The sequence below is a fragment of the Equus przewalskii genome, chromosome 18, assembly GCF_037783145.1.
Source record: "Equus przewalskii isolate Varuska chromosome 18, EquPr2, whole genome shotgun sequence".
NCBI lineage: Eukaryota > Metazoa > Chordata > Mammalia > Perissodactyla > Equidae > Equus > Equus przewalskii.
The window spans coordinates 48,036,740-48,063,610 of NC_091848.1; the positions used below are offsets into that span (position 1 = coordinate 48,036,740).

The 26,871-nt window shown below is 33.2% G+C and overlaps 1 protein-coding gene across 3 annotated transcripts in view; it reads right to left on the reverse strand.

Annotated features, from left to right (window-relative positions):
- NECTIN3 (nectin cell adhesion molecule 3) overlaps window positions 1-26,871 on the reverse strand; it is a 135,444-nt gene that overhangs the window by 55,651 nt on the left and 52,922 nt on the right. For 2 of the 3 annotated variants that reach the window (XM_070582765.1, XM_070582763.1), the window contains one exon: window positions 16,821-20,780. In XM_070582765.1, coding sequence (XP_070438866.1) covers window positions 20,200-20,780 — 581 coding nt within the window. In that variant the 3' untranslated portion in view covers window positions 16,821-20,199. Of the gene's footprint in view, window positions 1-6,442; window positions 6,528-8,857; window positions 8,997-16,820; window positions 20,781-26,871 lie in introns of those variants that run through there. The other variant, XM_070582764.1, reaches the window with a different exon arrangement.

Sequence of the window (26,871 nt, forward strand, 5' to 3'; positions counted from 1 at the left end):
TGTGGATATCAAGGGGAAAAAAAATCCCATCATTTTTCAAGAGACAACAAAACTTCGAATAATATGATATGTCAGCATTGCAAAAATAACTTCAAAAGCCACATTTCCTATGATATTGCTGCTTGACTAAAATTCCTGTTATGATCTTCAGTAGAGTCAAGTAACAGTATCTTTTTCAAGGAATCTACTAGACCTGACTTTCCAAGAATAAATGCTGTTTTAGGCTGAAACACTGGTATTCTAAAAGATTTACATTTATGTCCAGATTTTCTCATATCAGAAATCAAACTGTATTCATTACATATTTTTTCCTGAAAATGTTCTCTATATCATTTTAGTTGGTTTGGTAAATATTTTTTCACATTAGAGTATATAACTCCTCCAATACAAGGCTAAAAATAGCTTACTCATAGAGTAAGTTGTCCAAAATTTTAATACAAAGAAACTTTATATCAGTGTTGAATATTGCATGTGGATTTGAAGCTGAATGAGATAAAGAAGCCCCCTACAGCTGTCAGCATTTAGCACTCTGCTGGAGGTCCCAATCATTGCAAAAAAATTTAAAAATCACAATAAACAAGGAATGAAAAAGATAACTGTTGTCATTTGCAGCAAGTAGATTATGTATATAGAAAATTCAAGAAAACAAACTGAAAAACTATTGGAATGAGTAAGAAATTTGAGAAAAGAAGCTAGATACAAGATCATATTAAAAAGCTACAGCATTTCAATATGCTAATAATAGCCCATTAGAAAAAGCCATGGGGGTAGCATGGGGAGAACCCCATTGAAAATTAAAATACTTAAAATTCTACAATAAATGTAGAAAAAAATGTGGAAAACATACACCAAAAAAAAAAAGAAAAACAAAACACTCTATTCCAGTACATAAAAAAAAGACGAAATAGAGGCTTACCTGGTTTCTGGAGAGGGAAAATTGACATTATAAAGTTGTCATTCTCACTAAATTAATTAGTAAGTTCAATAGGATTTTTATGGAACCTGGGAAGTCAGTTCTAAAGCTGAAAGGGAAAAGAAAAGCCAAGAAAATTTTGGAAACGAAGAGCAGAGGATGAGGGAATTTGCTCCACTGAATATCAAACCATACAAGAAACCTACAGTAATGACGGCACTGGTATCTTGGTTTAGGACAAGAAACAGAGAGCAATGTAACAGAATTAAGAGTTCAGAAATACACCCAATATATATGGGAATTTATTTTGGGATAAAAGTGCTCTCAAATCATGGAGAAAGAATTCAATAGTTTTGGGACAAGTGGTTATTCCACTGGGGGAAAAAATAGTCATTACCTTACATCATAAACAAAAATAAGTTTCAGATTATTTAAAATAAAATCCCATAAAACTATTAGAGTTTTAAATGATTTTTTTAACACTCTAGATTAAGGACAGAGGGGGAATGGGAGGAAGTCGTTATAGACAAGATACAACTTCCAGAAACTATAAGGAAAAAGACACACAGATTTGGATTACATAAAAACTTAAACTTTCAGTATAAGATACTCAATAAAGTTAAAAAATAAGAGATGGTTATAAAAAAAAAGATTACTGTCCGCATCAAACAGCTGCTAAAAAGTTATCAAGTTCAAAGAATAACTGAAAATATAAAAAATGATGTAAATAGGCAGTTTACAGAACTACAAATAGGCAATCATTTCTGAAACGTCATCCAGGAATCTACACAGCTTTTAAATGAGCTATTTTTCCAGTTTTATCAAACAGGCAAAAAAAAGTTCTACTAAACAGTATTAGAGAGGGAAATGGGTTTTAATATGCTATTTTGGGGAATACAAATTGATACAGTTAGTTTGGCCAGCAATATGGCACTTATTTAAATGTAAAAAATGTTCACAGTAATTCTATTTCTTTGCATATATTTTATAAATACATGTGTACTATAAAGTATAGAAAAGTACCCTCATTGCAACAATTATTATAATAGAAAAAATTAGAAACAACCTAGCAAAATCATTAGGTAATTTGTAGTATATCAACACAATAGTATACTATTACAGCCATTAAGAATGAGACAGAGGGGCCGGCTCCATGGCCGAGTGGTTAAGTTCGCGCGCTCCACTGCGGTGGCCTAGGGTTGGGATCCTGGGCACGGACATGGCACCGCTCATCAGGCCACGTTGAGGCGGCGTCCCACATCCCACAACTAGAAGGATCTGCAACTAAGATATACAACTGTGTACAGGCGGAGTTTGGGGAGATAAAGCAGAAAAAAAAAAAAGATTGGCAACACTTGTTAGCTCAGGTGCCCAGGTGCCTATCTTAAAAAAAAAAAAAAAAAAGAATGAGATAGAGACACAGCAACACTTGTAAAACTTGAATGTGCATTAAAATTCACCTGGTGAGCTAGTAAAATGCCCACTGTCTCCAACCCCGGAGATTCTGATTCAGTAAACCTGAAATTGTGTTCAAGAATCTTCACTTTAATAATCCATAGGATTTTGATAAAGATGGCAACACTGGCCACTCTGAAAAATATTGGTCTATAACAGAGAGGAAAAAGTAATTTGTAGGACAATATGTATTCTATAAACACATTTATGTTTTTTAAAAATATCTGTAAATGTAAATATGGATGATGTACACATGAAAATAAATTCATGGAAAAAAGTCTGGGAGGACATTTAAACTCCTAACGATGGTGATCTCTGGGGAAGGGAAGGATATATTTGGGGATGGGTGAATGAAAGAGGACTTTCACAGTTGACTCTATGAATTTCTGTAGTATTAGATTTTTTTATACCAAAAATATACTTATGTTATTACCTATATAATGTTAAGAAAATAAAACATAATAAAAAGGTGAAATACATTTCAATGTTACGAGTTAATATTTATTTCCTAAATGAAGACTCACTTTTGTAGGATTATCATCGGTAATATGACAAGCAAATGGTGTCACCAGACATGGACCCTAACCAGCTTCTCTTACTCTGCTCAAAAATCGCTTCTCTTGCCCTGCTTAAAAATCTCACTTTTATGTTTGACCTAATTTTCTCGTCTTCTTGTGAGGTGCAGGTGTTCCTTTATCTAACACCTTGGGGCCTTGAGCTTATGCAGCTTTCAGCTATATTCCAGGAAGAAGCTCTAAGCAACAACTGCCATGGACCCAGCTGCGCTGAACCGGATCAGGCCGACCCAGACCACAGCCACAAGCACTGGCACCTGCACAGATAGGCTGAGAGTTGTACCAAAGTAATCTGCCCTCATTAACACTGTAAATTCCCCTCCTGTGGGAGGAGCAAAGCAGCCATTTTTAGATCATGCAATGTATGTAAAAGCATGATTTCAAACTATGCATGTAAGCCTATGCCCACTTCTATATGCGATGATGAAACGTCCCCTTTGAATATTCATTTCCTACCCCAGATACAGGTACCCACCTCCCCATGCTCGGGGAGCCATAGCTTTGTGAAATTATTTCCTATAGTCTCCATTTTTCTTTGCTGCATGCCACAAATAAAATTTCTGTTTTGTGAGACAACTACTTCTACAGCAGTTTGATTTAACTCCCAAGAAGGGCCCCACGTTTGTTCCAGTAACAGTGGTATTTCTTAATTACTCTTTGCCTCCAGTCAAGACATACCTTTTGATTTCCCTCACACGTATGCAAGCCTCCATGCATCTAACTGAATGGTAATAGTTTCATACCAGGAAACTGCCTCTTCACAATACCTGGCCTCATTTGCTTGACTAATATTTAGAGGGAGAATTCTCAGGGATAAGTTTTGGCACTATTACTATAAAAGCAATGGTTAAGCAAGGTGGACAAACGTAGGTCATGAGGCACTGCTTCTTTCTGTGGTTTCCCAAGGATAGAACACTGATGGGTGGAACAGTAGTTCTGTCTTCCTTTCAGCCACGGTGGCACTTGGGGGCATAGCCTGGCTCACTAGGTCACTAGGCCTGGCTGTGAGGGCTGATGATGACTTCAAGTAGGAATTACCTCGTGAGTTTAAAGTTGACAAGCTCTCTAGTGAACTGGAACATTATGAAGGCATTTACTATTACAACATGTTATCACTGCATGAAACTAATTAGACAGTAATTACACACTTACAGATTTCTTGGTAACCAGTTCTACATATTTTGCATGTTTATATCACAACATTAATCAAAACACAAACAGCCATATATTAACATAAGACATTATAACGCATGAATCTTAACAAATTATCTTACTTACGGATAATGATTTTAGCCTAAATTATTCTTAAAATCTTGATAGAATTAAGAATTATTTCATCTCCAACTCAAGTTCTGACTCTCCTAAGGAAAATGACAGCAACTAGCTGACCCTAACAACATTTTATAGAATCAGTTTTATAGCTAGAAGAGGGAAATAATGATGTGTTTCCCCTGCCTAATTTTACAGATGAGGAAAAAGTCACAATGTTAGTAAATGGTCTCTGACTCCCAAAGTCCAACAATATCTGTTATCCCATTGCAGGGGTTCTCTCGTCAAGGTTCTTTCTAAAATTTCCATTACTTTTCCACATAACTCTTCATTTCCATCTAGGTTTATGCTTTCAATTATGCAATTTACTACAAATTAAATTTACTCTAATCACAACTGAGTAATTTAGTCACATGCTTCAAAATTCCTACCTGCAAAATCGATCCATCGAGGAAGCCGTCTCTGACTCCAACAACACTAAAAATTGCGGTTTGTACCACTGTCAACTCAAATCACTCAAGAAAAATCTTCCTTTTGTGTTTATTTAGCAGTGCCTACATATACAGCAATCATATATTCTCAACTAAAACCCAGGATACCTGATCTGGACCAAATAATTTTTTTCCAATTCATAAGCTTCTATACATATTTAATTTAAAAATATTAAGTAACAACAAGTTATAAAATCAACTGATTTTACAGACAAGAATAAAATTATATGCAATTAGGGTTGTCCTAGAAAATTATTAACAACATTCTAACAAAATTCCCAAAAATGAATCTAGAAATCCTCTGGTTAATTACCAGCTTTGTGGAGGGAGGAAGCCAGCTATCCTTCTGTAGCAACTAACAAGCACTCTAGCTAATTATTTTGTTGACATTTCATACTACTTGTTAAGCTCATTTATTTGCCAAAAGAGATGGTGAGTCTACACTGTTTAGGTGAAAACAAGAGGTTTGAAAAGATTGTACATCTTCACTCCTAAGACACCAAACTTGTGTAAGATGCAAAACTGGTGCCCATTATCAGTGAATGCACATGCCAGAGAATGCTCCTCCCTGCCCGGTGCCCAGGCAGTAGACTGACTATATGCTCAGCTAAGGAACAGAAGTGGAGAACATCTTAACAGATAAATTCCACTGGAGTCTTTCTAGCAAATTAAATTAATTAATTGGTGGGCAAATGATTTGCCTTACTCAAGGTGAAGATATAAGAAATATTTTAGGAGAAACATATTATAGGATATTCCAACAGGTAATAAACCCCAGTACACGGTTGAGCCCCAATAGACTGCATGAGTGATAGAGAAAAAAAATAACAAAAACAAACCAAAAAACAAAAGCTAATAAAAGTATTCAAATATTCTGATGGCTTAAGCTTTCCCAAATAGAGCATATTACTTTAGGTGTAGAACATGAGACAAATGCCTTGAAAACAATACTTTTACATGAATTACTGTGAAATGATTCCAAAAGAAATTTTAAAAGTTATCATAAATCTAATATGGGGTCCAATATTCATACCCAGACTTTTAAACTGGAATATAAATGTTTTGTTGCTAAATAAAGGAATGCTAAAATTTAGACCTTGAGTATACTGAAAAGAAACAAAAATATGTACTCCAGGGAAAAAGAGCTCTTCGTTATACCCTACAAAATAATTCAATTTTTCTACCTTTTATTTTATATAAAAATGCATATTTTACAATGAATCTGTATGTCAATAAAATAATAAGTCTTCAGCCATATGCTTTTAGTAAAAATTTCTACTCCCAGGGCCATTCCCATGGCCTAGTGGTTAAGTTTGGTGCACTCTGCTTCGGCTACCTGGGTTTGGTTCTTAGGCATGGACCTACACTACCTGTTGGTGGACATACTGTGGCAGTGACCCACATAAAAAATAGAGGAAGACTGGCACAGATGTTAGCTCAGGGCAAATATTCCTCAAGCAAAAAGAGGAAGATTGGCAACAGATGGTCATTCAGGGCCAATCTTCCTCAGCAAAAAAATAAAAATTATACTAATAAATACACTGTTGATGTATCGTAGCTACATTAACCATAACTTCCTTTCTTAGCAATCTGTAGACAAAATTTGATCCCCTAAATGTTTCAAAGAAATGATTATATAATATTATGCAATATTTAATGGAAAATGACTAAATAATATACATTGCTTAGTATTTTCTATTTTATTTCATTCTACTTTAGGTATACTCACGAAAATTTACCTGATATAGAAGGTCTTTTTGAGGCAAAGTGGGGGATCGTTCTTCATACATAGCAGGTGGTTTATGTGTGGGTGGAAGGTCGATCCTGCATTAAAAAGGTTAAAAAACGTGACTGCCACATTTAGCAAAAAAGAAAAAAAGGAGGGACAATTAAGGTTCTCAAGTTTTGAGGACATTTTCCTCATACTAATATTTTTATTAGTACATGTTTAATTCAGTTCTTATATTTCCATTAACCTATCATAGATGGAAAAAAAAAAAGTAAATTGATTTTAAAGGTTCCAGTGTTTAGGACCAATCTAAGTGATTCATTTTTAAAGAAGCAAATAAAGTAGAAGAATTTTTTGAAAATTATTAAGCAAGTAAGCTAGCACATACTAATTTACTTCAGTATTGCACATTTTTATATCTAACTGTGCTTATCAACACTTTAAAGACAGTCAAATGTGTAAGGGAAGGCACCTTCCTCCGAAGTGTCATAAAAGCAATTTAAAAGGCTATATCTTAAAAAGATAATGAAAAACGTTTATACTGTATTTTGAAAATACTTCCAAAACTAATTTTCAAAAGCCATGGTCAACTCTCAGACTATTCATCATGCAAATTAAAATTTTCAATCTACAGACTATTATAAATCTTGCCACTTGAAATAAACAGGGACCATTACATCCTTCGGGAACACATTTATTTTTGCCAAAATGACCTAATCTATTAAAAAACACAATATTTTCATATATTTTAAACATTGTTGAGTTACAACAAAAGAATTAAATATAACCTTTAGCTCTCTGCATTTTAGAAAATAATTTTTTATGTATTCTCATACTTTCGAAGATCACATATAACTAACTTTTAGTACTTGTGATTAGTAAATCAAACAGAAATGTTACCTATGTTAAAGGATAAAGAGAATAAAAGCTACAGAGGCCAAAGTAATTACAAATTCTCTGTGGCCTTATAACTTCTCAAGGTGGGCATGAAATAATATTTTAAATGAATAGAATTCAAAGAGTACATAAAATGATTATAGGGATTTCCTAGCCTACTAGTATATTATGTTTTTGAAATTGTAGAAAAACCTGAGATAATTTGAGAACTAAGATGAAGTTAACCACATGCTACTTACTCTTGAAATATTAAAGCACCCTAGTCTTACAGGTATGGCACTGAAAGAGCACTTTACAGTCCTTGTATTTAAAGTAATTATCTCCTTTCATTGAACAAAAATCACAGCAAGTTTATAGCTCCAATGTGCCATAGGTCATTTAGGGGAGAAAACTGAGGCCTATGGCAACATGACTTGTTTGGGGTCATACCACTCATTTGATGGTGACAGAGCTAAGATAACACTCAGGTGTCTTCAATCCTAAGAGATTAGTGCTGTCACTGTGCCAGATTAGGGAGGCAGAGATCCACATAAAGCATTTACGAAGACAGAAGAAATACATTCTTTGAGAGCCAGCCTTAGTTTCTAACACAAAAACATAAATAACTACACAAGAAATAACGCCATTTGTATCGAACTTCACTGTCCATAAACATTATCTTATTCTGCTCTCATCACAACCATGTGAGGTAAGTAGGAAAAGTACTATTCACATTTCACAGATGAAGCAACAAAGCCGTTGATGGAATTAAGTGAACTGGGAACTTTGGTCTTTTGATTCTATAGTAAAGAGCAATTTCTGCTTTATAATTCTATCTCAATGATTGGGCCAAAAACATTGCTTTCTCTTTAAATAAAAAAGATGCACATTTTGGGGCTGGCCCCGTGGCATAGTGGTTAAGTTCAGTGCACTCCACTTCGGCGGCCGGGTTCATGGGTTTGGATCCTGGGCGCAGACCCACACCACTTGTCAGCCATGGTGCAGTGGCGACCCACATATAAAGTGGTGGCAGACTGGCACAGATATTAACTCAGGGCCAGTCTTCCTCAGAAAAAAAATCACCAAAACCAAAATTCTTCAAGGAAAAAGCTTTAAAACTCGATGTATTTAATAACTCTAAGCAGTTGAAAGTTAAGTTGTATCTATATGTAAGATAGGCATATACAATCTGAAGAAGAGTTAAACTTATAAGATTTTTTATGTCTTTCAACTACTTCATCAAAGACCAGCATTTTTATTCAGAAGGCAGGACAACACGAAGTGTCACTATGTTAGCATTTGGAAAGATGTCTAATATACTGTAGGTGGAAAAGGTGTCTACCATATTTGTCTCCAGTAGCTCCTCGACACCATTTATTTACCTACATGTAGTCTGAGACATTCTGATGAAACCGTGGTCATCTCACAAAGCTCTCACAGTACCTTTACTTCTATCTCCCAGACACTTTACATATGAGTAGCTGTAAAGATGTAAAGACTGATGCATACTAAATATTCATAGCTGAACACAGGCAAAAATGTTACCTACACTTTGTCAAGATAGGATGGCCTCTTTTTTCGAGGAGTCAGCAGCACAGTCACAAAGATAGCAATGATGAAAAGGGCAAGGACAGCTCCAATTACAGCTCCAGCTACGGCTATGGAAGATGTCTGCTTAAATGGAACATCTGTAAAGTAACAAAAATTAGGCTTTTCAAACAATTTTTAGAAGAATTCTTAAATTTGCTACCCTAATTTCTACAATGTGCAAGGACTATTTGACTGAAGTATGCTATCCAACAGCAAGTTCAGAGGACCCCAAATTTGATTCATTACTTTTTGTAGCATTATGTTTAACACCCTTCTTCCTTGTAAGATGTCACCTTAGCACTCCAGCTTTGCTTTTTTTCAAGTTATGAAAAGAATATCCCTAGTCAGATATCAATGAGGGAGTCTATTCTCTATGGGCAAAAATGCCTGGAGGAGAAAAGGAGATAGAGAAAACTATTTTAAGTTCTTACTCTAAAAGGTGATAAGACAAACAAAAAAATTTCAGTATTCTTTAATAGAGTTAACCAACAATATAGACATTTACCATTTTTGTTCTATTAAATATAAAATAAATTATCTTACCGAAACCAAAAACCTTCAAAAAGGGGCAAAAGAGAAAACAAAACATATCCCAGACCAAATCAATATAGTCAAAAGTAACATTGTAAAATTTAAGAGGTTTAAAAATAGTAGTATTAAAACAGTACTTGTTGCAGATAATTTCTCTTAATTCATGCACATTTGATACAAAGCATACTTAAGATAGTGTCTCTACTATAAAATTAAATGGAAATTCTTTGCCTTCTCCTGGCTATAGACACACTATATCATTTCTGAACATCAAATTCTCTTTCCCAGTCTGCCCCACAAATTTTACAAGGATTTTAAACAGATATTTAGCAGTTAGCAATTCTCACAATTCTGAAAAACTGTCACCCTATTTTACGAACCCTCAAATAAGGGAATTGACTAAAATTCTAACTATATATTTTCAAATCTAAGTATATGGATATGACAAAATGATCAACCCTTCTGTGTAAGTATTATTTTGACAATTTCAGCCACATTAAATCCAGTAATTAAATTTTGTGGGGTGACTCAGCAGTTACTAAGTACCTTTAATATACACGATTTTGTTTTGTCTTTCTATCCAATACGAAAGATATAACATTCTATTAAATGAAGACACTGCAGTCCTAAAGCTACATGTTCTTCCCAGTCATTCAATCAGTGAGTATTGGAGAACACAGAGTGAAACAAAGCAAGGTTGGGTAGGAGAGGAACCATCGCCCTTACACCCTTGTTGGGAGAGAATGTTTTTTTGCAACATCTAACGTAGACTCTCCTTTTGGGCCCCCTATTTGGTAACAAAGAACTCAGCTTTCACTTAGATTGACATTCACATATACTCTTAAATAATTGCAATTACTGTTGGGATCCAGACGTGGCAAATTTAAACGAAATTAAAGCACTATCAGTTTTGAAACATGTTTCACCTACTTAGCATCATAATATTTCCATTTAAACACATATTTAGAAATATTCTCCAACTCTTGTTTTTATTAAAATGTGAGTTACATGGTGTTTTAGATTGCTAAAAGAATGTTTTACTTTCTCTCCAATTATAAAAATTTCTTTAGGGGTTGGACCAGTGGTTAGGTTCGTGTGCTCCGATTTGGCAGCCTGGGGTTGGTGGGTTCAGATCCTGGGCACAAACTTACACATTGCTTGTCAAGCCACTCTGTGGCAGCATCCCACATACAAAATGGAAGAGGATTGGCACAGATGTTAGCTCAGCGCCAATCTTCCTCAAAAAAAGAAAAAAATTCTTTAGCAAACTAACAATACTGGGTTTATTAATGGGCCATTTTATTGCCTCATTCTAGACTAAAAATCTTATACCAATGAATGGCAAGTAACCCATTTCAATAACCTTTCAAACAGCGAAAGAATCTAAAAATAGTAAAATATACAATTATTTTAAACAATATAATCAGTTCAGTCACTCAGGAGGGTACCCTCATTTGCCAATACACATCTGGTTTATCTTCCTGTTCTTGCTCATTTCTCTAATCGCTACTATCTCCATTTGAATATGTGATAGATGACAAAAAGATTTGCAATTCAAGATAGTCAAATATTACTCTGCTTTTGTAAATGTGAAAAAGAGATCTGGGATGATTTAGGAGTAATCCTTCTATTCTACACTCAGCAGCTACCATTTTTGCCTAAGTGTACAGAATTTAGTGTTCTTCTTTTGATGATAATGACAAAGTTAATGTCATATTTATAGCAATACTTGTGAAATTATTTTTCAAAAACTCAGGTTGCTCTTTGAATTAGCCCAAATTAAGATCCTCAATGTACAAAATCACTATAAATTCTTTATCAAATCTCACACTCCCTCCAAGAAAGCCTTTGATTTAATCTTAGCAATAATATTAAATTTGGTAGTGCTTTGTAAGTAATAAACATAATCACAGGCTTTCAATATAGTAATTCCCAAATCTGAATATATACTATTTTTAATATCCTAAAGTAATTCTGAAGTCTAAACACGTATTTTTAAACATTTAATTATGGTCTACTTTATCCAGCAGACTACCGTTAGCCTTATAATTTCTAGCTCTGGGATTCTATAACTGAGACTTGACTATATATATCCCATAACACTTCCTTCTATCTTAATTTGCGCATATTTATTTCACCTGGCTCCATTCAATCTTTATTCTTATTTATCCTCTCTTTTTTGCACATTTCTCAGTATCAGAAAAGGTTAGAAAGTACTGAAATGAACAACTGGAAGAAAAGTTAGGTATGAATCTATTTACCAATTGGATAATCTATATACAGGCAAATTAATTATGTTAAATACATATAGGGATATATTTCATATTTCCTTTTCTGATTCTTCTAATTTATAAAAAAGAATATACTTAAGAGTATTAATATTCTAAGGGTAGTAACAAGTGATGAACACTAGCACGCAAAGGAAGAGATGAAATTTCCTGCATTCAAGTCAAAGAACTTTGATGAAAATTGAGAATTGAGCCCCAGCATTGCCTTTCCCACATCCCTGTCCACATAAGCTACATAGATTCTATATCCCAATAAAACCACTACAAGGAGAAAAAAGTTAAGTAAGCAAATATATAAAAATTTGGCATTTTTAAATGTTAAGCTAGTTTACTGAGTGAATGACATGAAACAACATCATCACCTAAAGAGATGTTCTACTAAATCTAATTAAATGCTTACAAGCAGAAGAAGACAAAAAGACAAAAGCGTTAAAATATTTAGCTTTAAAGGGTTGGTGTGTGTGTCTCTCAGAAGTACAGCTTCCTGTTATCACAGCAGCTATATTAACCCACATACTTTGGAAACTCACCTTCAAAAACAGAAAAATAGCATTCCTCAATACAATAGTATACTGACCACAATTAAAGGTACCAGGCATAAGTCTCATGTGGAAAATGTTCAAAAACCAGTTACAAATCATACCAAAAAACTCAGTACAGATGTAAGAAATAACTTTCATTACTTTTTAAAAAATATTTGCATGTATAAATATTACAGATGTTAAACTGAATTAAAGTCTTACTCTGATACAAATGAATAAAAAAATATGTGAAAGCTATTCAAACATTTGTTCACCTAATTCATATCTGAAACTGAGGTATGACAATATTTTTAAAAATTAAATACTATTAAATATCCTAAAATACTTGTTTACATCAATTTGCTAAAATCATTCAAAATGGGTGAGTATAGAAATCTACAGTCTCTTTTCACACTTACATTGAAACGAGTTTTAATAATTAATTGAAATGTTAAGTTTCATCCTCTTTTTTCTCTTCATTCCCTTCACCAAAACCTCAGTGATGCCATCACGTGATTCACAGGTTAATGTGACACTCTACAAACTTATCTTCCCACCTTTTATTTGCTCCCATAATACATATCACTGTATTACCAATTTTCCCCATAAATATATCCCATCTTTTATTTTTCAATAGCCCCTTTTAATGCTTATCTTTTCAATATGACAGCTAATTATTTACAACCATCCAAATATTTACCTCATTACTTTTTACTAAAAGTCTTCTATTTGGGTCAGGTCAGTCTCCTCAGCCTCTCATCCAACAAACGACCAATATTAACCTAACATGTAACAGGCCTTGTGCTAAGGGCTAGGAATGCAGGATGAATTTTACATCGTCCCTGTCATCACAATCAAGAGCCAAATCCCCAAGTGGGGTCACAGAATCCTTAAAAATACATAATTTTCCAATGAAGTATAAGAAGAGATTATCACATCTAAAAAAAGGTGGGGAGAGGGCATTTAATAAAAATAAATGTTGTACTAGTATTAATACATGGATTGGCACTGTCAGCCCCACTTGGTCCATGTGTCAGGTGTTGTCCAGCCACACAGGACACCAACAATATCCTACAAGAAGTGTGGAGTGGGATAGTTCCAGAACGAAATCCAGTAGACAGTTACAAATTCACTTGGTTGTTCCCTCTCAGTACAGTCAGCATCTTGTGACACATTGTGATGTATGAGAGCTCAGCTGAATGAACTAACAACTTATCTAGACTTAGTAAAAAATGTAAAGGAGGCATGACATGGGTGCCCTGAGACAGGTAAACATCTGACACATGGACCAAGTGAGGGTATCCGTGCTAATCCGTGCTACATACTAATAAGGATTCCTTCCTAGTAAATACCATTCTTGCAAAGAACTGGCAGAATGAAGATAACACCAATAATACACAAACTTTATCAGTTACATTATGAAGTAAAAGCATGGCAATCTAATCAGATGTGACATCAACCAAAAAAATTCAAATTCGTTAGCAAGCCAAATAAAATAGAGACTTACATTCACTCTTAATTAACAATAAACCTCACGCTAAACCCATACTGTGCTGAAATTGTAGCTAATGTGAGAAGTGAGGTCATTGGGATTAGCAGGATATCGAAAAACCAAACATCTTGAACATGAAGACAAGCTCTATAAACAGTAGTTGGGATGAAAACTGTTAAGGCCTCCACAATGGACTTCTTCCATTTGAATCTACTTGTTTTTGAGAGGTAGCACTGTAGCTATCATACCTAAAAACCAACTATGAAAGTATACTAGAATCACACCTTTGAATCACTGAATCAAAAAGTATAAAACCAAAATTAAAAAACCAAATGAAGCAAATTCGATGATGCAGTTTTCTCAAAAATGTTTTAGTGAGAAAAGAAGTTAACTTTTAAAATGAAGTTCAATCACATTGTTTTCCCAAATTCTGTTTTAGTGAGAAAAAAATTAATATTTTTAAAATAGTATTTCATCAGATGTTAAAATGTTCATTTTTGAATATTTTACAATGTACATAGCAATCTTCTATAGAAGCATTTATATAATTTAGAAACTTGTACATATTAGGAGTACATACTAATTTTTAACTGATACGTACAGTCAAAACTTTTGAAGAGCACTGACCTAGAGAAGATAAGTCAAAACGAGAATAAAGCGTGAAGTTATGGTAGAGTAGATCTAAGTTGACATAAAAGAATACGGGCAGCAGTTATTAATTCTAAAGGAGAAAGGTAAGTTTCATAAAGCTATCCATTTGAGCTGGATTTTGAATACAGACTGGTTCCCCAGTGTGGAAAATGGACGGAAGAGAATTTCAGAAAGCACCAGCATGGACATAATTATTCAGAAATCAAAGCACATGGTATGGTAAAAGAACAAAGTTAACAGATCTAGACATTAAGTAGGTTCCCTGTTAGTAGATCTAGGCTTGGAGCATCAAATGGGTGCCATAACAAAAGAAAAGCAGGCATTATGTGCCTCCTGATGGAAGAACATACCTCAGCTTAAGAAGTAATCTTGCCCCCCCAAATTAAACCTTAATCTTGTCAAGGCTCTAGCTCTCACCATCAATTTACAAAGAATACAGACATGCAATTCGCACAATCGAAACTGGGAAACTGTAGGACAAATGAAGCCATTTCTCCAACAAATAAATTGCAAGGGAAAAACAGAGGCATGGGGCAGCAGTGCGGAGAACATATAACTAAGGCATTTCAACCAATCATAACATATGAATCTTATTTGGATTCCAGTCAAAACTGAAAAAGTATGTTAGAAATTTGAATACTCACTAGATACTCGATGTTAAGGAATTACTAATTTTTGGTGTAATAATGAATCTGTGGTTACTTTTTCTAAACGTTTCCTATCTTTTAGAGCTACATACTGATATACTCACAGATGAACTAATGGCAGGAGGGATAATGTGGGTACGAGTTTAAATGAAACAAGATTGACCATGAGTTGATAATAACTGAAGTAAATAGAGGTTCATTTCATAATTCTGTCTTGTGTATAATCTTCCATAATAGAATGTTTTTTTGTTTTGTTTTTTTTTAAGATTGGCACCTGGGCTAACAACTGTTGCCAATCTTTTTTTTTTTTTTTTTTATGCTTTATCTCCCCAAGAGCCCCCTGTACACAGTTGTATATCTTAGTTGCAGGTCCTTCTAGTTGTGGGACGTGGGACGCTGCCTCAACGTGTCCTGACAAGCGGTGCCATGTCCGCGCCCAGGATCCGAACCCTGGGCCGCCGCAGCGGAGCGCGCGAACTTAACCACTCGGCCAAGGAGCCGGCTCCTAGAACGTTTTTTAAAAAGAGAGGCCAAGGACGAGATCTAGTAACCTCTGGCTCTGAGATCAACCCATCCATTCAAGACTTGGTTTTCCCTGAGATATTTCTCATAACTGAGACTGAAATTAGGTATCATGTCTCAACAGAAATATTATGCATGTAAGGAAATGAGGCCTTGAATTATTCTCAAGTTTTTAGGATTATTTATATTTTGAAGTTATTCCACTAAATTCAGTTTCACTCTGTTTCATCCATAGTGCCCAGCCAGAATAAACAGCAGCCATTAACTAAAAGGCAAGTGAAATAAGACCCCTCAAAATTGAATCAAGTTTTATCGTTCTAAATTGAAATAAACATGATAAAATAAAAATTATCAAGGTTCAAGAAAAGAAATGCTCCCTGTAAGGGTAAATCCCACAAAAGCTTTTGCAAGCAATGTTTTGTTTCAAGTTCTTGGTGGAAACCTACCACTACTCAACTCAAAGTAGCTATGTATTGAAAAAAACAAAAGTGAAGTTTACTGGAATAGAAAATAGAAACAAAGTATTTTTTAAAACCTTAAAAAGTTGGTATACTGTGTACACTACTCCAATGATTCTTTCATGCATGAACTTTTACTGGCATAACAAGAAAGACACCAAAGTTAATCCAGTCGAATTACGTTATATATACTTTAAAAAACTGCTGCTTGCTCTAAAATAATTTAAAGTTTAGGGAAAAAATGTTTAATAATTTTAAATATCACAGATAGGAAACAGGGAAAACATAATTACAAACAATTAGAAACAATGGCATTTCTAATCAAAGCAGCTCACAAGCAATAAGTGAAAAACACTAAATGCCAACCTAAAAAATATCTTATGAAATGTGTTAATTCCAGGCTGAAATATATAAAATTTGACTTATGTCAAAGTCACAGCAAAAATATTTAAAATTTGGTTTAACTGCTAGGGCTAGAGAGACAAGATAATTCATGATTCTGGAGAATGTTATTCATGATGTGTATGTAAGAGATGGGAATCAAACGGTTAATTAAAAGCAAATTCTATAATGGCTAAAAGTCAACTTAGATGCTTCCTCAAAATTTATCTAACTCTATCCTTAACCTGCTATAGTCTTTTTTGGGAAGAGAAATAAAATAGGTTTATAATTCCCACAAAACATCATTAATGAAAATAGGTTACTTACACAAACACACACACACTCACTCACTCACTCACTCACCCACTCCAGCAAATATCGTAACAAAGACAAATAAGGCAATACAGAGCCAAAGGCTTGTTACAGAAATATGCCTCTAAAGAATTTTTTTTAACTTTTATTTAAAGATTTGTTGCACAGCTATTGGGGCTACCACCTGATAAGTAACTCAATATGAAAAAAACAAAATGAAACAAAAAAACACTGGTACAAATTAAAATTAAATTCAAACTCAACATACCAAAAATTTGAGAAAGGAGCTTTTTAAGGATGATACATTTCTAATTAACAAGAAAACAGGAAAAACAATTCAGTCTGTAAATCATTCCCCTATTAGAATTAAAAATTCAATATAGGTACTACTTCTTCCTTTCTTATATTTTACATTGATTGCTTCCACATATCAGTAACTTCTTACTTGTTCATATACTTTGTTTTAGCAATATTTACCCAAAGGAGAATCAAACTCAAATCAGACGATTTTGAATATAAAATTGCTACGTTTCTTTCAAATTTTGTACTTACACATTGCATTTCCTAAAGCCCCTTATGCTAAACATTTAGCCAGGGTTATCTTTATAAAACTTCCCTATAAATGGCTATCCAAAGTAATATTTACTACTGAAAAACCTTAATGGTTTCTTTTATGTTAGATATCAAATAGAAACCTTTTAGGCACGTGGTAAAATACTGAACCTTTCAACTATAAACTACTTCTCAAGTATCACTTTAAAGTTAGTCCTTACCCTATTAAAGTTTCAATGTATTTCACTAAAAATGGTAGGAAAAAATAAGAGTTGCATTCATCTCCATTGTATTATTGAAATATTTTAACCAGTGTGAAAGACAGCCCTAAAGTGAATACAAAAATGAAAAAAGTTTAAAGAATATGAGAGAAATAAATATAAACATGGCCAAAGTAAAAGGAAACTATTCTTCCACCTTTTCTGAGAGCAGGATATATAATTGATATACCTATCAATTAGCTGTGCACATCACTGATATTCAAAATTAATTAACAAAATGTTTATTTAATATGACTATTGATGTTTACAAACAAGTCTATGTACAGTAAACAAAATTCTAACAGTGCAATGCTTCAGAAAGTCTTAAGTATTAGTATCAGATTCTTAAAATTTGAAATTTAGTTTGCCAAATGATTTCGATTAAGGATACAGAATACATCAAATACTCACTTGAAGTTTTCCATGTCAGCCTCTCCCACCAAAAAAAAAATAAATAATCTAACTGCACAATGACCACAATATACAAGGAAGTTCATTATCGCTAAGCAAATATTTATATTTTTGAAATACAATTCTTGAAATACATTAATTTCCTTCAGATTATACTCAAGTTGAGATTTATATACTATTCTAAATGTGATTAGCCTGCTCGGATTAATATAGAATTTCAAATCATTGCTCTAAAGATGAAATTTTGATCAAAAAAGACACAAATGTACATCTTTCAGGGAAAAAATTTTAGACCCATCTTCCTTGTGGCCATATTACTGTTGATATTTAAATTTAAAAAATAAAGCCACTTCAAATCATAGGTTAGTATCAAGAAAGTTTTCTTCCAATGACTTGGACCAAAGCGTCTTATTATTTGTACAGCAGTGGTTAATTATATATAAAACTAGATATTTTTAACAAGATAATCGTGAACTTTACTTAACTGTATCCTTAACCCATATTATAGTCTTACAATAAGTGTTTGGGAAAAGAAAGAAAATAGGTTTCTAATTTCCACAAAACACTGCTAGTTAAAACAAAGAAAACTAGGTCATAATCATTTAGAATAAAGCCTTCACTACTCGCAAAATTCTATAAACATGTTAGAACTTTGCCTTTTAAAACATTTTTTTAGCTTTGACAAGGATCAGGAGGGGGGTGGTTGGGAGGGTTGAAAAAAAGTACCTACTTTGCCTTTTTATTAACAAAATAATTTATTTAATTTATGATTCTCCTACTAACCTCCACTTCAATTTCCTGGCAAAACACCTAAGGCAATTCTACACAGTCCTTTTTTCAAATGAATCATCTACAGAAAAAAAGGTGTTCTTTGGGCTTCAAAATAGTTGTCATTATTACAATTTTATGGGACTTCACTGTAGAAGCAATTTAATTACGTTACAAAGAAGATCTACATTTGAAGATTTAGACGACATTTCTTTCTCAAAAATTACATGATTTCTGGAAAGGATATACTTAATTACGTAAAAAGCAAAAACGTAAAACACCTCATGATGTTTCCAGTTTTAATCGGAAAAACAAAAATCTTGAAACACACACATACATTTAGGAGTAAAAAATACCAGGATGATTTGCCAATATCCATCAGCAAGCGTTAGTGATGAGTTCTATAATTCAGATTTTTCTTCTTAAACCACAAATTTCCAAGTTTATTCTATTTTTTTCTGCATATTTACCCGTTTGAACTACATCAACATTAAATGACTAAAACAAGATGGTCTAGAAAATTCTTTGTATAGATTCTTGGCTGATATGTCTCATTTCTAAAACTGGTACTCCCAAGTTTACCCATGTTTTTTCATATACTGAAATGCCCTGTCTGTACTAAACTGTGTGCCATCTTTTCATATTATTCTTATATTTAGGACATAAAGCATTAAAACAAAATTACCACTTAATGCACCAAAATCCATGTTCATATGACAATGTAAAAATTGTCCTCCAGAGATGAAAGAAATTGTAATAATTATGTTTAAAAGGCGTTTTTATTACTCTTGCATGTATTTTGGACAAAAATATTGATCAGCTAATTATACTCTTCCACACATCACATTCACTGCATTTACTACCACAGTTTTAGTGCAACAAAATATCTTTGAAAAGCCACTCTACAGTAATTATGGCAAGGCTCATTAAAATGCAGAGGTAAAGATTCCATTTGTATAGAAACTTAGAAAATAATGTTTGAAAAGGAAAGGTGTTTCACCAGGCTGAATATTTTTTGTATACTAAAAATATATATAAACATTTCTTGAATTAGTTTATAGTCAATTTTGATGTAGTATTCAGTGGTGATAAATTTTGAGAGGTATATGTTTAACAAACATTATACTTGAGATTATAGTCTTAGGTAAACATTTAATACACAATGCCAAGGTAGTTTCCTTTTGTTTTTTAATTTTTTGTACCAAAAAAAGTCATACATTTAATGCTGACATTTCTTCTTACCTGTGTGCCTCAGACCAATAAAGTACTCTGCATTAAAATTTAAATCTTGAGACAGTAGTACAGCATTGAAAAAAAATTGTAAAGCAGCTCAGATACATTTAACCCAGATTTTACATTTTCATTTGTCAAATTAGAATATAAAAAGTAAGCTTGAAAATCAAGTTGAAAAAGCTTATTCTTCCTCAAGAAAAAGTATGAACAATCTGAAAATGATCAACTAGTATGAATGAAAGATTATACATTGTTAAGTCACATTTAGTGATTGCTAAACATACCACTCCCTCCTGGAAATTACGGAACCATCTACATGTGAAACTAAATCATCTTCATTTTCGTCATAATGTCCATCGCTGACAAACTTCATTTCCATTTTTTGATCTTCATAATAACCCATTGGTCTTTCAAACCTATTGAGATTTTCTACATTGTTCCACTGTGTTTTTTCAGGCTCTTCTAAATAGTCTTTCCGTATTAGATTGTTCACTGGATTTTTGTTTTCTTTTTTTACACTGTCTGGGTAAGAATCAAGCTCATCTTGTTGAAGAACATCTATTTGTGATTCTTTTTGCATATCTGATGGTGGAATGTAGTTCTTGGCAAAATAGTCTCCACGAAACGTCCGTCTTCTCCTATAGCAGAATATTCCAGCCAAAACACTTACAAGTACTATGAAGAGAGCCCCACCCACTACACTAGCAATGATCGTGCCAATTGTGTCATCCTTAATTGTTGCCAAAGTTGACAATGGGAAGGGCAATTTTTTTGGTTCTGTTGCTAGATCCTCGATGTCAGCAGTTGAGGGATGCCACTGAACTGTAGGCTGAAGGGTGGTAGTAGTAGGAGGATCTAATGGAAACAGTAAAGATAGACAAGACACAGAAAAGCAAAGAATGTCAATGCAGGCTGATCCAGGAGCAAGTTGAACAGACAGCACAGTTAATGAATATATATTCATAGTAACAATAGTTTTTCATTCTTAATTTGATTTAAGATTAGAATGTAGTGCTACTTACACATTTTATTAAAAATAACAAAACTGACAGTTACCAATGAAGTAAAAGGAATGAAAAATTACCTACAGTGTAAATCCTAAATTATTCTACTCCAAGTTTTTGCATAATATTGTACTCCAAGGAATATTTTTTTTTAATGAAGAGTATTACTTAAGTGTCCTATATACAGCTGGCTTAAGAATTATCACACCAAAAAACTAAATTAAATGAAATAATGCAAACATACATTTTCTTAGCCAGTAGCACTAGGAAATAAAATGAAAGAATGAAAAAATTAAAGTATGTTTTCTTAATATCCATCTTTACCTAATATTGTTTATTGTAAGATCTGAACTTAATCTTTAAAAGAATGAAAAACTATAGAGTCTTGTTAAGTGGCCACAGTATAAGCTGTTGGTTTAATAATTCTCTCAAAAATATTTTCCTTAAATAAAGAGAATTGTTCAATTTTTAGAAAGGATATATGTAATACATACCGTTATTTAGCAATTTACAAAATAAAAGCATTGTTTAAACTGTGTTAGCCAAATGGATTATTATCAAATGAGACTAATACACAAAGTAAAAACAAGTTATAAAGTGTTACAAAAACGTCATCATGTCTATACCCCACGGGCAGGATATATGAACATTTAGGAAATTGAGGAATTTCAACCATATTTGCAAAATTTAATGTCACATTGCTTTAGGACCGAGTTCCAAAAAGAGTAGCTAATATTTTAGAGAGAACATTCTAATAATACTTGAATATTAGATGCAAATGATCCTGTGTATTGCCACTAGGTTACAAAGTAAATAGCCATTAATATTAAAAAGCAACTAAACATAAATAGTAAAAATTAAAGACTGGTTAATTGTCAATTAAGTGGTATTTGTAGGTCATGTTACACAAAATTCTTGAGTTTGAAGAAAGAATGAGTTAAAAAATCTTGAATTTCTTCATAGACAAAAATAAATGACCCAAATGGTAACCTCCTATAATTAATTTTTAAATGAGTGGTACTGATAGAGCTTTTAAAAAATGATTGTTAGAAAAATACTAAATCTACATGGGGTAAGTTATTCTAAAATTACAAGCTAAAGAAAAATACTTACTGAAACAGGTTTCATCACGGAATGCCATATGTATAGAATGTGGTAAAAATTTAGCAAGTACAGTATAAAATTTAACAAGCACAGCATAACTAATTTCCTGTGAGCTTAAACCAATATAACAGGCAATCCTGTCAAGCACCTTGAAGTGAATATTAGTTACCAGATTCTATGTAAGTAAGTGAATCAAGGAAGAGTTTTAATTTGTGAAAACACATTCACTAGCTGACCAAACCAATCTTTAAAAAAACAATTGTGGAATTGTAGGATCATTTCTAGTATAAAAGTATAAAGCCTTATATAATCCAACTTCACAGAACCAGAATATTAAGGAAACAAACTAAAAATCAATCATTTGTAAGACAATTTTTGTATTTTCTGAAAGGAGAGGACTTACGGAAAAGTCAAGTTTTAAGTATTAAATGTGAACTTTACAATGATTCCCAAAGAAGAAAGGATTACAATACTGGTATCGGCATGCTTAAACAAAACTACAAATCACCTAAGTAATTAGTCATAATTCACACATTTTTGTGAACATAAGATTTTAAGAGTTTTTGACAGCTCTTAATGAAATGCTATTTTTTCTCAGAAGATTGCATACATCTGAGTTTTCACCAAGTCTAAGATATCTAACTGAACATTTTTACCAAGTATCCTAAAAATAAAAACTAAAAATCACTGACATTTCGAGGCTGGCCCCGAGGCCAAGTGGTTAAGTTCATGCACTCTGCTTCGGTGGCCCAGGGTTTCACCAGTTTAGATCCTGGGCATGGACCTAGCACTGCTCATCAAGCCATGCTGAGGTGGCATCCCACATCCCACAACTAGAAGGACCCACATCTAAAATACATCAACTATGTACTGGGGGGTTTCAGGGAGAAGAAATGAAAAGAAAAATAGAGGAAGATGGGCAACAAAAAGAGGAGGATTGGCAGCAGATGTTAGCCCAAGGCTAATCTTCCTCAAAAAAACACAAAATCCCTGACATTTCTTATTTTTACTTGCAGTGTTCTCTATGTGAACACAGATAGATGTCTACTGTCTATTTAACTCAGATTTAACAAAATATAGCTTTGAGAAAATCTAACTAAAAAAAGAGTAACCAAAAAAAAAAACCTATTTAAAAATCTTGTTATTTAATTTTGTCAGAGGTTCTAGAAACTTTTTAACCTACCATCCCCTTCTCAACCAGTGTTAAAAATAGCACAGCCTCACTACTAATATGATTCCATGAAAGAAGGACTACTGATAATACTTTATTATTTTGTATTTTAAGCAATGGACATATAACAATGCATATACAACAATGATTCATGTTTTCTAATTCTTGCTGTACTCCAAGATAATTGCAGTAAGAGTCACAATTCATGTAAAGTGGCAGGAGGACTATTTTGAAATCACTAATAGCTACTTAATTATCATCACTTAAAATCCTTCCCAACAGCATTCCTTATTTTTTCAAACAATATTTTTTTACATCCTTTGCTAAATATGTGATAAACGAGTATATAACAAATGTAATGAACTAGTAGACTGCATTCTCCACACCCAAATGAAGAACTTCTTAAGTTTCTTTTTCAAATTAATGAGGTCTGTCAAATAGGAAAATAAAGAGTCCAGTAAGGCCTCTGTTGCTATAAAGTATATTTCAGCCTAATAAATATTATGTTGAAAGAAATTAAATCAATTATTTCTTTTTCTTTTAGACTTTATATGAATTGTTTAAATAAACAAAATCTATGAATTTTAAAGTTTAAGGACTGCTAAGTCTTAAGTCTGATATTATGTCTGGATCCTTGATGTGAAATCAACAATGTAAAATTCAGTATTTTCATAGGAATATACTTTGAGTTTTAGGCACAGGGGAACTTATGTGATATGTAAAAATTTGCTTCTCTATTCTCAAAGAGAAGAAGTATCAGTTAAGAAAAAAAAGACATACCAAAAGCAACAAGAAAACGACAATTTACAGCAGTTGGTTAGTACTGGACAAAGAGCCACCGTACCCATGAGTAACAACTAAAGTTGAATATGTACTGCAATCTTGAATCAATCACCTCTTGTCCAAAATCTTATGCATACCAATATAGGACAATGTGTAATAAAATTATGAACAATTTCTCTCAAACAGAGTTGCCAACTCTACTCTGTTCTGAGCAGAACTTTTAATCTCCAGTCATAAGATACATTCTTTTCATAAATATTTTTAAAAATCATTTCTGAAATTTTAAAATATCAATTTTAATACTAAGGTAAAATTTTTTCCTAGAGGAAAAAGAGTACATATAAGTTACAATAAAAAAAAGACTAATGGTTTGATATGGCCTTTTATTCTGATAAAAGCCTACGAGGCTTTACTAGTCATTTTAGAAAGGCAATATTATATCTAGGATACTTGATATACTGCAAGAAGCTCTTAGAGAAATTAACTAAAATCAGCATAAGGTACTATATTAAAGACTTTGGATAGAAAGGTAAAGTCTAATTCTTGATGATTACTTGAAGAAAACTATCTCATATAATGCTATCTTTTTCTGAAGTACTTAGTGGTAATTAACTGTAATTTTTCTCAGTAAACCATATTTACTCAAAATTCGATTTCCCCTCTTACATGATTCAGTAGAGGTTGATAAAAAAATGTGTAAAGTTCACCACCCGTATTACATTAGTTCCTTTGTCAAAGAAAATAAACATAAAAGCAGACTCCGGATTTTTAATTCTTTTCTGATTGTTTTCTTCTCAAATTTATTCATTCATGCAACAAAAGTTTACTGAATACCTATTACATGCTAAACATTATTGCAGATGGTGGGAATATAGTAATTAAAGCAGATAATAATCCTGTCCTCTTAGGACTTATGTTCTAGTGGGGGTAAGAACAGACAAGCATATAAATAAAATATGTAGCCTACCACATGGCAGTAAGTACTGTAGAGAAAATAAGGCAGAGAAAGAGGTCAGAAAGTAGTAAAGGAGAAGTTTTGAATTTGAAATACAGACGTGAAGGTGGTATGTGAGCAAAGATCTAAAGGAAGCGAGTGAAAGATCCATAAGGATATCTGAAGAGCATTCCAGACAGTAGAAACAACAAGTGCAAAGACTCTGAGGTAGGAATGTGCCTGTTATGTTCAAGGAAAAACAAGGAGGCTGGTGTGGCGGAAGTTAAGTGAGCAAGGGAGATAAGAGATGAGGGCAGAGAGACAACCTAGGACCAGACCATGTACAGAGCCTTATGAGTCATTGTAAAGATACGGTTTTCACTGTGGGTAAAATGGGAAGACCATGGAAGGTTTGGAGGAGAGAAGTGACATGATCTGACATGTGCTTTAAAAGGATCATTCTGCCTGCTCATTTGATAACAGGCTGAAAGTAGGAAGATTAAATGGCTGTTCTAATAGTGAAGAAAGGGTTTCTGATGGCTTGGACCAAAATGCTAGCAGTGGAGAACTGGTAAGTTCTGCATATAATATAATGGGAGAGCTGGCATCGATTTGTTGATGGATTGGGTGGGGTATGAAAGAAAAATCAAAAATCAAAGATAAGTATCAAGGATTATACCCTGAGCACATGTAAGGATGGAGCTACCAATAACTGAAAGGAGGAAGACTGTTGGAGGAAGATGTTTGGTGGCAAGGGGCAGGAGAAAGATCAAGACCTCAGTTTTGAATGTTAAGTTATAAATGCCTATTATATTTCTACATAGCATTAATGACCATTAACAGGCAGTTAGACACACAAGTCAGGAGTACTGGGATGTGGACCCAGAATGTCAAAAGGTATAAATTTAGGATATCACCAATGAAATCGGTATATATAAGAATGCCCAAACTGAGCCTTTACTTAAATGATTACACAAATATAATACATTGCGCCTAAGAATTACAAGTAAAATCTCACACCAAACTTTGTACTACAGAAAAAAAAAAAGTAAGCAGTCTTTAGGTAACTACATTTTAAATATGCATCTCCTGTGGATTTAAGATTCTTTTTTCAATAAAAGACTCCTAAGGGAAGAAAGGGAAACTAATATATTACTCTTTAATCTCATTCAGATTTCCACTAAAGCACTGCTGCTGGCAGAAAGGGCTAGGCTGGGATGTGACAGCTTTAAGCTTCTTGTGAGATTCATACAAAAAAATATTTGAGTCCCTATCATGTGCCAGGTACTAAGTAAGTGCTGAGTCTAAGACGGTAAATAAAGCAAACAAAAACTGCTTAATGAGAAGAGATAATAAGTAAATAAATGCACACAACTACCAATGGTGGTAAGTGCCACAAGAAAGAATAAGGAAGACTGTTTTTAGAGTGAGTGACCATATAATGACTGAGCATACAACATTAAAGCAAATCTAAAACTGCTCTAAAATCTGTAGTTTAGTTAGTTTTAGATTTGAACAGAGATAAAAATCTTAACTATTTTATAACTACCATACAAACCTGCATTTCTCAAGGTTCTTTTCCTTTTTCCTTTAATTTTCCATTTATTAGACAAGAAGATTGCTACATTCTTAGAGTCAGTAGGAGATGCTCAAAATATTTTATAAATTTTTATAAATAAGCATTCCATTGATAATTTATTATTTATAGCCACATCCAGAAAAAAAATATTTTTAGCTCTAACTAAATTTTGTGACTATCCAAATTTATACTCAGTCAAATTAACAAAAATGTTCACAATGAAACAAACAGAATGTGAAAAATCTAAGTTCTTAGTGGCTTAAGGACTTACAATAAGAAACAGCTTAAATTTTATTTCATTAGAACATTTTCGGTAGCATTCCTACTTCACCTCTCAGTAACCTACTCTGGTATAGTCCCATATTGAGTGA